The 17,425-nt window shown below is 42.2% G+C and overlaps 1 protein-coding gene across 5 annotated transcripts in view; it reads right to left on the bottom strand.

Moving 5' to 3' along the window:
* The window catches only part of Enox1 (ecto-NOX disulfide-thiol exchanger 1), a 565,092-nt gene that overhangs the window by 17,655 nt on the left and 530,012 nt on the right, over positions 1-17,425 (bottom strand). For all 5 annotated transcript variants that reach the window (XM_075949640.1, XM_075949644.1, XM_075949642.1 and 2 more), the window contains one exon: positions 3,137-3,239. In XM_075949640.1, coding sequence (XP_075805755.1) covers positions 3,137-3,239 — 103 coding nt within the window. The remainder of the gene's footprint in view (positions 1-3,136; positions 3,240-17,425) is intronic.

The raw sequence follows: 17,425 nt of genomic DNA, 5'->3' as shown, positions 1-17,425 counted from the left end.
TGGGATAACTACCCAGATTCACACATTAACGAGGCACCCTGCATATATAAGGCTCTGCAAGCATCACGGGAGGTGGGGTGGGGTGTGGCGGGGGAGATTGCAAAAGCCAGAGGACCAAGATGGCTGCCGCAAGGTGGATTACTCAAACAAACGTGGAGGAAGATCTGGAAGGAGTTGGGGGTAAAATGGGTGGTGTGTATGATCGAGAGACATTGTATGGAATGCTCTAAGAATGAATAAAAATACTGTTAAGAGTAAAATAGGAGACAGCGAGCTAAGCACAAGCCTTTGTCTCTGCTTCTTGTCTGTGGGTACCACATGATCATACCTCATGCTCCTGCTGCTGTGTCTCCACCATAATGGACTGTCACCTCAAAACTGTGAGCCCAAATAAGCCCTTTCTCCCTTAAGCCACTTGTATCGGGATACCTCACCACAGTGCCACGCACAGTAACTAAGATGGTGGGGGCTTCATAACAGAGGCAATGGCAGCCTTCCACAGGAGCCACTGCCCCGCTGGAAGATACTTCTCCATAATCTTTTTTTCTGACTCCCGTCAGAAAGACTGCTCTCATATAATTCTAAATTTTATAAGAATATAAATATGGCTATCTGGAAGGTGGGCTTAGGGAGGAAGTTGTATCTTTTGCCATGCTATCATCAGAGGAAGGTAAAGTACCAACAGAGAATTGAAAGGAGAAATTATTCATTTGTTTTGATCAAACACTGCAATCCCCAACATCCTTTATAGAGAAAGGTTCACATATAGTGATTTGAGATGAGTTTATCCCTTGTTCTCTTTTACTGTGGTCCACCGTTTACAGGTAGGCTGGCTCCAAGAGAGACCGTGAGGGAACATTCAGTCTCTGCACATGCTTTTATTGAAGATACCGACATCCTCATGTTTTTCTTTCTATTACACTATAATAGCTAATTTCTTTGTTCTGAGACTGAAGACATTAGCAGAGATAGAAAGCTATAAACCAAAGCTCCCTGTCTACTCCCATCAATGTACAGTAACTGGGGGCTGGAGAGATGGCTCAGCAGTTAAGATTGTGTATTACAGAGGACCCAAGTTTGATTCCCAGCATCCATGTCAGGGAGCTCACCACTGCCTCTTACTTCAGCTTCCAGGACTTCTAGCTCCTCTGACCTCCATGGGTATTTGCATACATGCATACACACACAATTATGAATAATTTAGAATGTATAATAATTAAGCATGTACTTAAAATTTTGTGAAAACTGACTAAAATGTGTGCATGTAAACATGTGTAACCTACACACATATTTTATACACAGAACTATTCAGGAGACATCACAAGTGAAATGCATTCTCCAAGGAGAATATAAAATATAATAGGAGGCTGGGGTAGGAGGTTCTTCTGTTCATGTGTTGCTTTTATTGGTTAATGAATAAAGAAACTGCTTTGGACCTGATAGGGCTGAACTTAGGTAGGCGGAGAAGACAGAACTGAATGCTGGGAAGAAGGGAAGAGTGGGAGATGCCATGAGTCTCCGGCCTGAGATGGATGCTGGTTAGAATCTTGCTGGTAAGCAACAGTCACGTGGTGATACATTAAATTAAGATGTAAGAATTAGCCAATAAGAAACTAGAGCTAATGGGCCAAGCAGTGTTTTAATGAATACAGTTTCTGTGTGGTTATTTTGGGGGCTAAGCTAGCCAGGTGGCAGGGATAAACAAGGGGCCCTGCTCCTTGTAACAGGAGGCACCTCCAGTGAGAAGGAAATTAAAGTGGGGGCCTGTTGGTCACTATTCTTCACACTTCTAGAAAGTTTTCTAGCGACTGTTTTGAGTTTGGTCATAGACCAGAGCATTGTGGGGCAATAATCATATCTTAGTCATACAGAATAAAACAAACAGTTGTTGGAGTTGGAACTATTCTCGGAGGGGAGAAGAAGCCAGTTCAAATATACAAATGGGCTCGTTTTGGGTCTTTGGGAATGACAGCACATCAGCATGTCTTTGGAGATGTGTGCATGGCATATTATTACAGCTGTATATCATCAGAGAGAGAGAAAATAATTGGTTTCCCTTGGAGTATCTCTAAGTTGATGTCATATTCAATAACCTCGTAGTTGAAAAATCTATAAGTGATGGATGAAGTTTGGACTACCTCTTGAATTCCCCTGTGCCAGCTTCTGCAGGCCTCAGTGCACCCGTCATTTTCAGGTGAGAGCCGATGCAGTATTTAGAGGCTGTTGCGTCTGCCAGATAATGACCTGGGGGAGAACAGTCTGCCCTGTGGCCTCCATCGTCCCCATTGACCGACCACTCTGCAGAGGAGCCAGGCTGAACCTGGAACCCCACACTGCGGTCTCCGCCAAGGTGCAGCCTGGACCACGGTTATGTGTCGCAGGTGAAGAACAGTCCTTTCTTCTTGGGTTGGGAGGGGACTATAAGCTGGGGTCCCAAGCACATTACCAACACGCCACCCCCCAGGACATTGTCCTGGAGGAGTAAGCATGCTGCCTGCACCAACTGGATAAAGATTGAAGAAACAAGAGTTCTGTCTCAGTACAGACAAAGAAAAAGCCAACCTGGCAGTATCTTTCGGGGCAAGAGGATATTGCAGTTCACAATAACTTTCTCACTCTCTTTATTAGGGCCAGCTGCTCTTGTTCATTTGGCTAAATGGTCCACATGGATGTGGGAGTCTGGCTTAGACTCTCCCGATTATCTGAACGGCACTACTCTGGATACAGCAATTAATAATCAGCTCTATGCATCTGGCTTTGGGGCTGCCTTTGGGGTGCAGCTTCTGCTAAGGGGCTTACAGAATCATTTCCAGGTTCAAAACTACCTACAAATCTGGGTTGGCTTATGAACTTTTGGACAAGAGCCAATCAGACCTCTTTTTAAATTTTAAAATTCAGATTTATGACCCAAAAGATGCAAATTAACCTATTTTCTTGAGCCTTGATTTCTGTCCAACAACAGCCAGTCTGCATGACACTTGAAATGTGCATTGGGTAATCTTGACGTAGTAAGTCTGACCTCCGATTGGGAGGCTCTGCTGTTTCGATTGTCAGCATGGTGTAAGTGAATTACTAAAATACTGCCCAAGTTGGTTATCTGATTTTTGTAAATAGATAATAAAAAGAGACTTCTTACCTATCAGCAGGGCCTCCTTCTCAGATTTTAAGCCTTGGCTTCTTTTTTCAGTATTGTTCTCTCGGTCTTGGTTAACCAACGCAACTGTCAACACATTGATTTCCTATAAAGTAGAAACACAAAAGCCACGTAGGTGTTTATGTAGATCCCATGCGTTTTAATTAAAAAAAAAAACGTTTCTTAAACTCTATGAAACAGACCATCATTTCCTCTTAGAACTGCAGATAAAATATTTTAATTATTTGTTCAATAGGCTCCAAACTGCTCCCACACAACCAAGATAGTCTCTCAGAGTAGTGAATTTGGCATTAAACTATCTTAGATTTTTGTCAATTGAAAAACTTAATAAACAAACCAAACACCTCTATTCACGAAGGCTATGTATTTGACTGTAGCCAAGTTAGTGTGCTTCATTCTAAACACGGCATTTGGGGGGAGGTGTCAAAGCTTGCACAAGACTGGCTGATTAGCCCGAGTGAACACAGACAACAGGATGGGCTTCAGAGGTGGAGGCAGAGGTGCAGGTGAAGTTTTGAAGTTGAGAAGGAATGGATTCTTACGCACAAGAGGGGAAGGCAGGTGAGGCAAAGCCTGGGGAGAGTTTTTTATTTTTTTTTAACTTAACAATGGGGAATTCAACATGCATGACATGTTGAGAATAGGCTGTCTGGGATTATTTTTATGATTGTCTAAAAGTTAAAGATAGAGACAGATATTTAACTCATATCCTCCCAGTATTGATTTATGACTTGAAATAGAAAGCTTTGTAATGGAAATTTAATAGCCTATACATAGCATACGTACAATCACTAGGGAAGCTGAGTCTTTTTGGAAGGAAGCTGCTAACTGAAGGGCAGCTCCCTCCCCTGGAGGGAGATCTGGCATAGTTGAATACACGCACCTTGTTCTCAACCTTGCCACGGGGGAGTGCCAGGGCAATGCAGAGAACATTTTATCCTGAGGTGAGTAGTTGAAGGAGAATGCTGGAAATTCGCAAGGAAGATTCCTGGACCCCCAAATACAATGAGGCATCAGAAGAACACCCTACAGAATGGGGCAAACTGCAGCTTTAACACTAGGTCCCTGGCTGGGAGGCAGGGGTACTCTGCTTTGTAGAGAAAAGGTAAGTGGTAAGGTGCCAGTCACCCAATCATAAAAGTGGGGGAAGCTTTAGAAATCTTTGGTCCTAAGAAAGGATTAAGAGCAGCTTGTGGGCTGTCTGGTTGCCCCAAAGAAGAAACATAGACTCTCCCCATGTCTAGATGCCAAGCAATCGAAAGAGTTACTGTTGGACACCATCTTATCTTAAAAGCTTTGAAGCCTGTGTTTCTTCACAGGGTGTCTGGCAGTCCCTCAAGAATCCGATGGCTTCAGGACTAACAGACTGCTGGATTCCTAGGACAAAGTCCCACAGAACTAGGGGAGGTCTCCTCCTTGGGACTGCAGTTACTAGTGTGGACAGTCCCTGTATCAACCACACTTGTCTCTTCATCCATTTCCTATAGGTATAAATGCCAATGCTCTAGTGGTACCCATAGCTCCTGGGATGGTCTCCTCCACATCATATACCATCACGAACACAGGTAATAGCACCGTGAGCACAAATGCCATCTGAATACACTTCAGGGGATACAGGAAAGGTACGTTCCACAGGTCATGGTCTGGGGACCACAAACACTGATGACAAAGTGTTTGTGTCATCTGTACTTGTTTCTTGGGGCCTACAGAAGATCACCCAAGCTCCACAGCTCCAGAGGAATGGCTACAGTACACGCTACAAGCCCAAGAACCACTCGCAATTACACCATGAAGCTGTGCTCACCAGAGCCATGTACCCTACTATCACGGTGCTCATCCCATGGGAAACGGGAGAGGTCTTTCCCATCCAGTAACTCAAAATTGCGAGAGTTGATTCCTTAGGCCCAGGTACCTCCTGTGTTCATCCTAAAAGGCCCAGAGAGGGTCTCCTTCACATTCTGTGACTCAGGGACTATTTTTCCTACATCCTTGGTGTCACTTGTATTTATTCTTGAATCTAGGACAGTCTTATCTACATTTTGTGTCATCAAGATTGTGGCAGTTGCCATCACAGGTCCCAGTGCCATGAGCGCTACATGCTGTGTTGCCTGAGAACACACACTTTTAGGAACCTCTGTCAACTTCAAAGTCATGAATCTCTATCATCTAGACAAGTGAGATTTGACAGGTATTGCTGATATCACCATAGCCAACCAAATCACAAGCAGATTACACTTTTGAGCACACCCATAACAAAGCCAAAAGACCTATCCAAATGGCACCACACATCCAACGTAAATAAAACAAAATAGTTTTCTAAGCAAACTGCTTTATAAAATTAGAAGAGGCGGCTCTTTCACTAGATGCACAGGCATTGGTATATGGCTATAAGAAACGAAGAAGCAAGACCCCTCCCTCCAGAAACAATCCCAATTTCAAGGAAGTCCATGGAAAAAACACAAAAGAATTATGTTAAGGAAATTTTTACAAAGTGACAAGAAGAAATGAGAAAGTAGAAGTTCCAGAAGGAAAAGAGTATTGGAAATCTACTTCATGAAGCAATAGCAAAAAATATTCTTGAATTTCAACATGGTACAGACATTCGACTCTAAGGAACTCAATGGACCCAATTAGATTTGACAAAAAAAAAAAGGCAACCCAAAACAACAACAATAAAATCACTTTATAGACAAGATGGTAAAAGTACAATATAAATAAAGATATCAAAAAAAAAAATACCCAGCAAACAAAAAGCTTCCTGTCACATATAAGGAAGTTCCCATTAGATTTACAACAGGTTTCTTAGGAGAAACCTTACAGGTTAGAAGGGATGGATGATATGACCAAAGTCCTAAAAGAAAATAAGAACCTCCGCCAAAAGCAAAAACCAAACCCTGCCAGTAATCTGTCAGGCAAAATCACAGAATTCATCACTATGAGACCAGTCTGACAAGATATGCTCATGGGAACACTAGAAACCAAAGGACAGTAGCACCTTCATGAAAACACACAGATACATAAAACCCTCTAGAAGAATAGTCATATAGAAGAGAAAGAGAACCAAACATTAACAGGTCAGAAAGGTAAGTCATCAGAAGGAAACCCAAAGAATATACACAACAAGCAGGAAGCAATTAACAAAACAAGAGGGGGAATTTTAAATCATCAACAATGTTGAGTGTAGTGGGATTAAATTCATCAATCGGAAGACACAGACCAGCTAAATAGATCAAACAATAACAAAACCGGAAGTCAAGATCCAACTATATGCTACCTAAACAGAAACATCTACAAAAATCCTCATGCCACTGCTGTAGACTTAACATGAAAGGTTGGAAAAAAGACATGGCACATAAACAGAAACAAAACCAAAGCAGGATTATGATACTCACACCAGACAAAGAGTAGTTTAAATAAAAAGCACAAAGACAGACAAAAATGTCATCAGACATTAGTAAGCAACTCGGCAGAAGACATAACAATTATAAATATATGCGAGTCCACCACAGGACCACCTAAAAGGATGAATAACAGCCTGCAATACAATAATAGATGGGGGTCTTCAGTACCAAATTTTCTCAATCATCCAGACAAAAAACTAAGAAATACCATAATTGAGCCATATGACAGAGCCTAAAAGACACGTGAGAACAGTCTACTCACCAATGGCAGACTGCACACTCCTCTGACCAACATGCTGTAAATTCCCCAAGCCAGATCATGTGTTAGGACCACAAATCAAGTCTTCTTAAATTACATAAAAGGGGCAAAGCCATGTTGCTCCTCAGACATGCGAAAAAATAACCTTACAAGGAAGAAAGATTGTCTGGGCTCCTGGTATTGTTGTTTGTGCTGATGGTCACTTGGCCTTGTTGCCCTGAGCCTGTGGTGAAGCAGCAATCATGGAGGGGGTGAGCGATGGAGTGCAGCTGTTCACCGTGTAGAAATAGGAGTGGCGGGCTATGTTTCTGGCACCCGGCCGCCCGCATGGCTAGCTTTATTTGAAATAATTACACGGAAACTGTATTTTTTTGAACATTGTCTGGCTCATTAGTTTTAGCCTCTTATTGGCTAGCTCTTACATATTGATCTAACCCATTTTTAATAATCTCTGTAGCCCATGAGGTGGCTTACCAGGGAAGATCTTAACCTGTGGCTGTGTTGGGTAAGAGAATCATGGCGACTTTGACTTGGCTTCTTTCTCCCAGCATTTGGTTTTGTTTACTCCGCCTATCTAAATTTTATCCAATTAGAGGGCCAAGCAGTTTTTTTTTATTAATTAACCAATGAAAACAACAGATAAGATACAAGACCCACCTCCATCATCACCGCATGGGAGAAGGGGCTCTCGAGAGGGGCACAGTAGAATGCAAGTCTTATGAAGCGAGAAAAAGCAAAGGATTTGACTGGGAAGTGGGAGGAAGGGTGACATGGTGGGATACATAACACAGGATGTTTGAAAAGTCATAGGGAGATATTTTATGTTTACTTAAAATACATGTACAATATATACAGATGTATGGATATACATAAATATTATACATAATATAGTGAACGAATTATATCACTTGGGGGTGATAATGCTCCTCTTAATATCAATAGATAACCTAACATCCCCCTCATTTGTTGTTCAGAGGAGTCAAAGAGACTTCTAAATTGATATACTGCCCTTGGTTGTATCTCAGAACTTGAAGATAAGACCATATTTCTGAAGACACCAATACTTTAGACACAGGACTTGAAGGAACTGAGCTAGAGCTAACTCAGAAGCTTCCTCCCTGAGGGCTAGCTTTTATAATATCTGAAAGTGCCATGTAAGCTGCCAAGGAAGAAAAATGATCATCAGTTTATTTGTTTTACCCAGCTACTCAGCCTAGGAGCCACAATAAGGACCAACATAGCAAGACATTCCAGCAGGTGCAACAGTGGCACTTCTATCTTGGTGAAACCAACAGGAGTCTAATTGAACTTAAGGCCTGCTCAATAGGAGGGAATTCATGCCTGTCACTGTAAACCCAGGTAACAACCCTTAGCTGATAAAGCCATAGATCCCAGAGGAGAACACACTACTACCATTATCCTAAACTAGCTAACCCCCAACTGCATTCTGATTATTATCCTTCTATCTGCAGATGAGTGTGTTTCTCATCCCTCATCAAATTTTTTATAGCAGGATGGAAATGATTATGAAACCTACAACTGGTCAAAATGTAGAGTGCAGGTGATTGTGGGACACCTAGACTTAATCAGTACATCTTCAGCACAACCCTTATACCTAAGGCGCAGGGAGCATCACGGAAGAGAGAGAAGAAGGATTCTAAGAGCCAGAGGTCTGCTATGAGATAGTTCTGTTCTTGACAGGGAGGTTGCACTTACAAAATCATAACAATATGGTAGTCTAAACACCAGTTCACATGCTAGTGAGGATGAGGGAAATCTCACAAGGCCCAAATCCTAGATAAGGAGCTACAGTAACTAATAGTTGTTGAGAAAGGAAGAATCAGTCATCTTTAGGGGTGAGCTCTCTGATAGGTTATCCATTCCCAAGTGATAAGCTCCAAACACATACACCTATGGCAATACTACAGGGATTCTAGATTGTATTCATTATATGTATACCTATATGTAATGATTATAATGAAAGATGATGAGGAATTTGAGAGGGATGGGGGGATGTAGGAGTAGCTGGAGGGGGAAAAGGGAGAAGCAGAAATGATGTAAAATATAGTAGCCATGAATGATATACTCAAAAAATAAGAGTTATGCATTTTGTATCCTTTGTTAAACATAATTAACACTTGAGATGGAAGAGCTTATTATTCCTTTCTGATTATTATGCATTGTATTCTTTTATCAAATCACTGTATTGTGCCCTATAAAGATGTATAAATACTATTAATAGGAAAAAGATGGATCGGAAAGAAAGGTCAGCATATTGAACAAGAGTGAAGGACACTCCTTCTGCTAGATGGTGAGAAATTACAAATTGTTGAGAGCAATCTGAGAATTCAAAGAACACGAATCTCATCTAATGGCCTTCACATATGACAACCTCAGCACGTGCCAAGAAAAACAGAGCTTAATTTAATACATGACCTACTACTTTGTAAAAATCACGAGTGAATAGAAAGTGCCAGGAACGAAGGTTCTCCTGCCAAACTGTGGTTGGTGATATTTGGTGAACGTTTTGGAGGCTCAGTTGAAGATGAAACTTACCTGCAAAAGACAGAATGGCCAAGGCTGAGTAAGAGGAGATTGTGGGCACAGAGTTAGAGGGACCATGGTGATAGGATAAGAGGCAGAACAAAGACATCGGTGACAAGAAGATACCAAATGAGACCTGGGTATGCGGATCAAAACAAGACTCCTTCTAGAGCATGTGAGACTGTAAGTTTAACCATAGTGCATGCACATGCATGCCCCCCCCACACACACACAAAGAGGCATGGGAGAGAGGGAGAGACAGAGAATGAGATATCCCTTTGTGAACAGTATTTAGGATGGTCTGAGGTTATAATTGGGCCAGCTGTGCATAAAATGTTATTCCTGATAAAAAAAGATACCTTTCCTTTTTAAAAGAGGATTTTAAAAATATATGTGTGTATATGTGCACACTTGGGTGCGGGCACTCACAAAGGCCAGAAGAGATTGTCAGATCTCCTGGAGCTGGAGTTACAAGCAGCTGAAAGCTCAGATCCTCTGAAAGAGCAGCAAGTGCCCTGAACCACTGAGGTATCTTACCAGCCCAGAAACACTTTAAACTGTGACCTTTAGAACAGAGCCAACGTTAAAGTTTATGTGGGAATGAAACATTTGACAGAGTAATGGGAATATCAACAGGAATTCCTTGGGGGATGAAATAACACACACTGTTTTCAGCTCAGGCTTTCTCAATTAGAGCAAAGAAGGACTATGTACATTTGGTCTTTCTGGGTCACCAGGTTCAAGGAGTCTATGGATTTCTGTGCCTGGTATACACGGACAAACAGGGACAGGCACTGGGCTTTCAGGCCTGGGAAGGGAAGATTGTTAAGCAGAACACAGGCTGAGTCTCTATGAACGTCTCCCAAGAGAGGATTAGGAAGAAAAGAGGTAGATGAACATTAACCGGGATGATGGCTGCATCATAAAAGAATATTAGTGATGAACCTCCGAGCTAAGAGGAAAGAATGTCTTTGAGAGAGTGCGATACGTTCACAGCCTGGATAACAACTGAGGACAAATGGAATTACACACAAGAATTTAGCGGACAACAGGCCCACATTAATTGCTAAGACTGAGTGATGTCCTGGGGCCTGTACACAGCTGAGGATCAGTCTGAACAGGGAAGTGGATGATGGAGGGCAGCCAGCATGTCAGCAGCTGGCAGGGGGCGGTGGTCGCACAGCAGACCACACCACCCACAGGTGTTGTTCACTACCTGTCCCCATCTCCAGTGCTGGAGTCATGAAGTAGTAGAGTCATTGAACAGGGCCCCAACAAATGCTACAGAGTAACACTGGCTACAACCCAGATAGAGCCACGACTTGACTTGTTCTGATAATGCTGTAGGTGTGGTCCGGTGAAGATGAAAGATAGGATTGTCTTTCCATGGAAACACATCTTACTATTGGATATGACAGTGGCTATGGGGTGGATCCACCTCCCCATGTAGCATCCATACCCATCCAGAGGACCTGAGCATGCCAGAGAGCTGGGACATGGCAGATTCTTCAGCTTTGGGGTGCTTCTGTTTATCCGAGTCTTCCAGAGAGGAGACAAACTCTGCAGGAAATTGGGACAGGACCCACCAAGCACACAGACTCTAAGGAGTGCTTGTAGCCTATGATGAATTGTCTGCAGGATCTCCAAAAGTGAATATGAGCATTTTCACCATCGTCACATGCTTTCCTATAACGTCATCCAACACATGGAGGGTATCCCTTCAGCCTCACTATGGGAAGCGTGAGCATCTTTGTGAGGTCAAATGTCTGGTGAAGCCAGGATGACAGCATCACCTGATCTCAAGTAAACACTGTGAGAACGATTCCTCATAGAGACAAACCTTGATGTTGAAAATTAAAGGTGACCATTCTCAAGGGTATCAGATGACATAAAATTTAAACCTCTCACTGTGAAAATCCTCTTAAGAAGAGACACAGGCTTAAATTAAGCTACAAAGATCTCATTAGCTTTTGGATAAATTAAGGAATATCTACCAAAAGCTCTAACAGAGATGTGAGAAAACAATAAGGTCTATACTGTCTACTTAGGGTAGTCTAACTTATGGAATGTGGGGAAGTCACTTTTTGCAAAATATTGAATTACAAATTATGCATCGTCTGTATTACTAGTATAACTCTCTAGTCAATGCAAAAGGTCTTATCAAATGAGAGATTAATGTCAGAAGCATAAAATGATGGAGGTGCCTTATCTGCTTACTCCACTATATAGATAGTCTTTCCTCAACAGATATGGCATGGACGATGTGCCGACGAGGCCTTCTAGAAATGATACCCCAGAGCTGGGACGTTTCAGAGCAGAGGTGGAAGCAGATTAGGTGTGGATGGTGGCAGAAGAGTGCAGGAGACTAATGGGGAAATGGTTAATGGACAAGGCTTCAAAAGCATCCAGAGAACGGAACAGAAGAAAGGCTGTGTACAACTCGACTGTGCCCCGTGTTACACTAGTGGGGAAATAGAGTATGTTCTCTAGAGTAGGACAAAGGTGTTCTCTCTCGGCTCTTACTCAACTGAAATGAGTTTTTCACTGTCAGTCTCTTCAAAAAATTACCACACACACACACACACACACACACACACACACACGCACACGCACGTGCGCGCACACACACAGCCTATTCTATATGCCAGGGAATTCTAAGTTTTTAGGGACACTGAACACGAAGTGACACTAAACTTGGGATACAACAAGCAATTATTGCAAAGGTCTATGCAGCAGTCACATCGGTAGATGACGCTGGAGAAATAGGTAGATCTTAGCATTGAAGCCTGAGTCAGAGAACTAATTTAAAAAAAAAGAAATAGTGAAGGAAGAAGTCAGAGCAGCCCTATATGTGGATGATAAAACCCGATAATTTATAGACTTGTGAGAATCCACTGGGAAACTCTTAGGTCTGCTAAACAACACACTGAACAAAGCTGCAGGACACAAATTGACAAGCAGAAATCAATAGCTTGTCTATATACTTAGGACAAACACGCTGAGGGGAAAAACAGAAAACAATCCCACTCATAATTGTTTCAAAATCCTCATAGGAATAAACCCAAGGAGGTTTATTCAATGAAAAATGTAAAACATTGAGGAAATAAAAACTGTAGATGACACCAGACGGCAGAAAGGCCTCCTGTGCTCACCCTGTAAAAGTGAGTGTTCTGCTGATGGCGACTGAGAGGTTCAATCCATTTGCCATTCAAATTCCAAGGACACCATTCACATATGAGAGCACAATATGTCCCCCAAAGCCAAAGCAATTTTGAGCAAAACCAACAATGCTTGAGGCTATACTTGGTTTCAAATTCGACTGCACAACCACAGTGTGGTACTGGCACTAAAACAGAGAGATCAATAAAAGAGAATTGATGACCCAGAACTACACTCCCATAGATATTTCCAGCTAATTCTTGACAAAGGTGTCAAAACATACATTGGAGAAAAGACAGCCCCCTTCTCCTGATAGCGCTGCGAAAACTAGATATTTACATTAATAAGAATGAAGCTAGATCTATATCTTTCACCCTACACACACACACACACACACACACACACACACACACACACACACACACACAATTTGGAATGGATGAAATACCTTAATATACGCCCTGAAAATCTGAACTGCTAAAGGGAAACAGACAAAATACCTCAGACATAGGAAGAGTCAAGGATTTTCTGGAAAGTAGTCTAACAACTAAGGATACAATGACCCGAATTAGCATAGGGATGTATAATACTGGGAAGTGCAAGCATAGCAATGGAAAGATTAACAGAGTGAAGAAGCAGATTACAGAATGTGATTTGCTGAATGCCATCTAGAATATATGAAAACTAAAAAAATTAAGCCCCGAAGGGGAGAAAACAAATAACACAATCAACAATGAACAAATGAAAAGACACTAGAAATAAGATACATTAAAAAATGCTCAGTATTTTTTGCCATCAAGGAAATGCAAACCAAAGCTACACAAAGATTTTATCTCACCCAAATTATAAGGGATAACACTGAAAAAACAACCAAACAAACAAAAACCCACCAACTAGGTAAGAAAAGCTTTTACACTGCTAGTGGGAATACAGACAAATGCTGAAAGTATAAGAATCAGCATGGAGGTTCCTCAAAACAAAAGAAAACACCAACACCAATACCACCACCACCACCATCAAAAAACTAAAAATACAACAAGCATATGATGTAGCTGTACCACACCTCCTGGAGATACACCCGGAGCAATCTAAATCACCGCACTGTAGAGACCTGTTCATCCATGTTCATGGAGACACTGTGCACAGTAGCTAAGCTACAGAACCACTCTAGGTTTCCATCAACAGAGGAAGGGTCAAATAGTCTGCAGAGCTAGGGTTGTGCCTGTTCTTTCCTTTGTTTTCGTTCCCTTCCATGTATGACAGTCCAGACAGAGTCTCCAGAACCTAAACTCTTTCCCAGAGGTCTTTCATTTACTTAGTCCACTGGTCTCTGTGTTCTTCTACTCTCTTGCTCCAGCACAACATCCTGCATATGAGTTGCTCACCAGTACCCACGATCTAAGACCCTCTGAAGGAGTCCCCGGCTCCTTCCTGACAGTTATGGTCTCATTCTTCTCATCCTGGCATATTAGACATGAGCGACGTTAAACCAGCTGCTTCACTTCTATTACATGTAAGGTCCCAGCCTTTGTCCTGGGTTTTTACTTCCTCTTTACTGGCTTTTTTAAATTTTACTCTGCTGGTCTATCACCTCCATTTTCCTTCTTTGATACTCTAATATTGGTCTTTGCTAAAGTTCAGTCTGCACTTTTTCTTCTCCGTTCCCTTTCATCAAAGCTCTTCTATTTCATCCTCATGGGTTCAGGTGGGAGCAAGCCTAATTCTTTAAGCCTTTGCTGCTCATTATCAACTGACTGCTGGGCTTTGTTCCCTTGAACCGACCACTGCATGGTTCAGATTTAAAATGAGATGTGGTCACCAGGAGGTGGAGGAGCTACCACACAGTCAGGCTTGCACCTCGACTCTTTCACTAATAACTTACTGGCACTGAGAAAAATCACTGACCAGCTCCAAGTCTCAGTAACAGGAAGCTACTTGTCTAAAATGTGGGTGCTGGGTATAACTCGTATCTTTATGCTTCATGGAATCTCATCATGTACCTAATGAAACAAAAAAACCTGAAGCCAAGTCCTTCTTAATGTTCTTCTATAAAGTTTATAATTCCCATAGCAGCTACCAGTACCCATTAGTTTCTCAGATAGGGGTAGGACTTCCTGAGTCCTTCCCTCCTCATCCCTGCTGTGACTCTGGCTGGTTTGTTCTTGCACATGTCTTACACAGGTGGTCCTGCTGCTGTGAGCTCATGTGTGCAATTGTGAAACTGTTTTGATACAGACATCAGCTCTCTCTGGCTCTTATAATCTCTCCATCACCTCTTCTGTGGTGATCCCTAGGCCTCGGGGTGGGGGAGTGTGATACAGAGGTCCACTTAGAACTGGGCATTCGAGTCCTTTATTATTTATGTGTTGACCAGGTATAGGTTTCTGAATTAATCACCATCTACTGCAAAAAGAAACTTCTGTGATGAAGGTTCAGAGATGACCTAATCTATAACTATATAGATAAGAACTCAAGGGGAGTTGATTATTATATTTATTTAAGAGAACAGTAGTACTGGGATCTCCTCTATGGTTTATGACCTAGCAGGCCATGGGTTCCTGGCCCAGTTAGCAGTGCCAGGCATGGGTTTCATCTTGTGGAGCCAATCAGTAAGCAGTTGATTAATCCCATAACATGCGTGCTACTATTACACCAGTGGGGCATATATCGTCAGTTTGGTCATTACGGCAGTTCCCAGTTGGGCAAAACTGTGATCACTCAGAAGCAATGAGAGAACATTCCAGCGCTGTGAAAGCTAGCTAGTAGAAATGAAGTTTTCAGGTTGGTAACAGCTTGGTGTTTTTCTGCTTCCTAGGGTTCTTAGAATGTTCTCTTTTCTCTTTGTCCTGCTACTTCTAAGTTAAACACTTTTACACAGAGCGCAAGTCCCATATGTCCCAAAGGAACTTGTTTCTTGCAAACTTTCATTATCTGGAAACCACTTCCATGCCACGGATGCGGCAATTGACCACTTAAACATTTGAGGAGAATTGGCTTCCATCTCCATTTATTTCTTCAACAGAACTTCTAGTGCAATTGCCATATCTAAGCGAGTGAGCCCACTCGGTTGAGTGGAAGCTGTGGTCTAATTCTGTCACCATGATCTACAAACTGGGTAGCTTCAGGTAGAGCATTGCTTTAAGCCTTAGCTTTCTTTTATGCAAAACAAGGACACCACTCTGCCGATCCCCTAGGGTTGCTGTGGGAACCAAATTGGAAAAGTGTACGTCTCTGAGTGCATTGTAATACATCATTATTCACTTTTATTATTTATGGAACTGACAGGATATGGAATATGCATCTAATCTGATTCCATGCAAAAATACACTGTTAGATCTTTCCTGCAATCTTATAAAAATAGGTATACAAAAATGTTAACTGTGTTGGGTTTGAATAGTAGATATTTTCAAAATTCCTGTGGCAGTTTGGTATACTGTTATCCTTATGATTTAAAGGGAAATGAAGCGAAACCAACAACATGCAAACTTCACTTTGAAGACCTCTATGAAAGCATCTGCCATAGTCAAACATCTCATTAAGTAATATACTGAGTAATATTCCAGATACTCACACCTTCAAAATAGAGAACACCATCCTATGATACTTCCTAAGGCCCCCTAGAGAACACTGCCCATGGCCGCTTGTGCATAAAGAATGGGCCAATCAATGAGGTCTATGTGATAGAAGTTCATGGTTGTCTCTGACTCTGCCAACATAACAGGATGAGGGTCGCCCTCTTTCTCTGCCGTACTTGTCCTATGGCCTTGTGTTGTTTAGTTGTGTGCCCCATTCATAAACATCACATTTCAGGAAGTCAGGGGCCCTGTGGACGATAGTTAGGATGCTAATCAGCTGCTTCCTCAGCTCTCACTCAAATTTGTCTGGAGTAGGCCAAGCAATCTAACACATGACATACTGGTCTCTAGTAACCGTTAGCCCAGTCTTCCCTGGATTAGGAGAGTGGTTGAGAGAGTAGAGTCACACCCTTTATATTTTCTTAAAGGATCTAGTCACTAGCTAATAGCCACTGACCAGCTGTGAACCCTTGTTTCAACATTCTCTCTGTAGAAAGGGACCATAGACGTGAAAGATTTTTACTGACTGTTCCAAGAGTTCATGAACCACACAGCCAGAATGTTGCACTTCGGATGCCAATAAGAAGGAAAGAGGAGGAGGAGGAAAGCAGAATATCAGATGGGCTAGAAGAATATTGATGAAAACAAGTGTTTAAATGGTCATGGTTCAAGGAAAGGAAGGGAAGAATGTATTCATACACAAGAGTGAGCAGGATCATGTGGAATTCTTGTGACTTAGAAATCCTGAAGCCAAGACCGTCAAGGAAGAGAGGGCAGAGAGACTGAAGAGCCAGAGACGACGAGAGCAAGACTGTCTTCCTGACACGACAGGACTGGGGTTCTTATGATCTTACAGCAGCTCTTGTTCCCTGAGAGAGACCAGTGTGGAGAAGAGCAAGCCAGCCAACATTCTAGCATGGAGTGCTAGTGACAGTTGATGGCTTCTGGAAGGAGGTTTAATATCCTTTAAGGCCATTTTCCCTGCTGAGTCAATCATGCTGCAGTAGATGGCCCCAAACTCGTGAATATAAGGGCAGCACAAATGGGACTCAACAGGTTAGTAAAATAAACAAACATGAGGCTATGATATTGGGAGGGGTAGGGAGGTAGGGGTGGACTGGGAGGAGGTAGGGGTGGAAAAAATAAGGGGTGAATATGGTCAAAATACATTGTATGAAATTCTCAAAGGATAAAAATATTATAGTAAAACCCCCTGATTCCTCCTCTCTCAAAAGTCATTAACTGCTTGTAGCTCTTTATTGGTCTTCTCCAGGGAAGAGCCAGCTCCTTGATGGAATATTCAATCTTAAGTGGTCATCCCTAAACACATATG

Source organism: Microtus pennsylvanicus, chromosome 15 (genome assembly GCF_037038515.1).
Source record: "Microtus pennsylvanicus isolate mMicPen1 chromosome 15, mMicPen1.hap1, whole genome shotgun sequence".
Taxonomy (NCBI): Eukaryota; Metazoa; Chordata; class Mammalia; order Rodentia; family Cricetidae; genus Microtus; species Microtus pennsylvanicus.
Note: the sequence above shows the minus strand (reverse complement) of the source record. Positions and strands in the feature narration are given on the sequence as shown.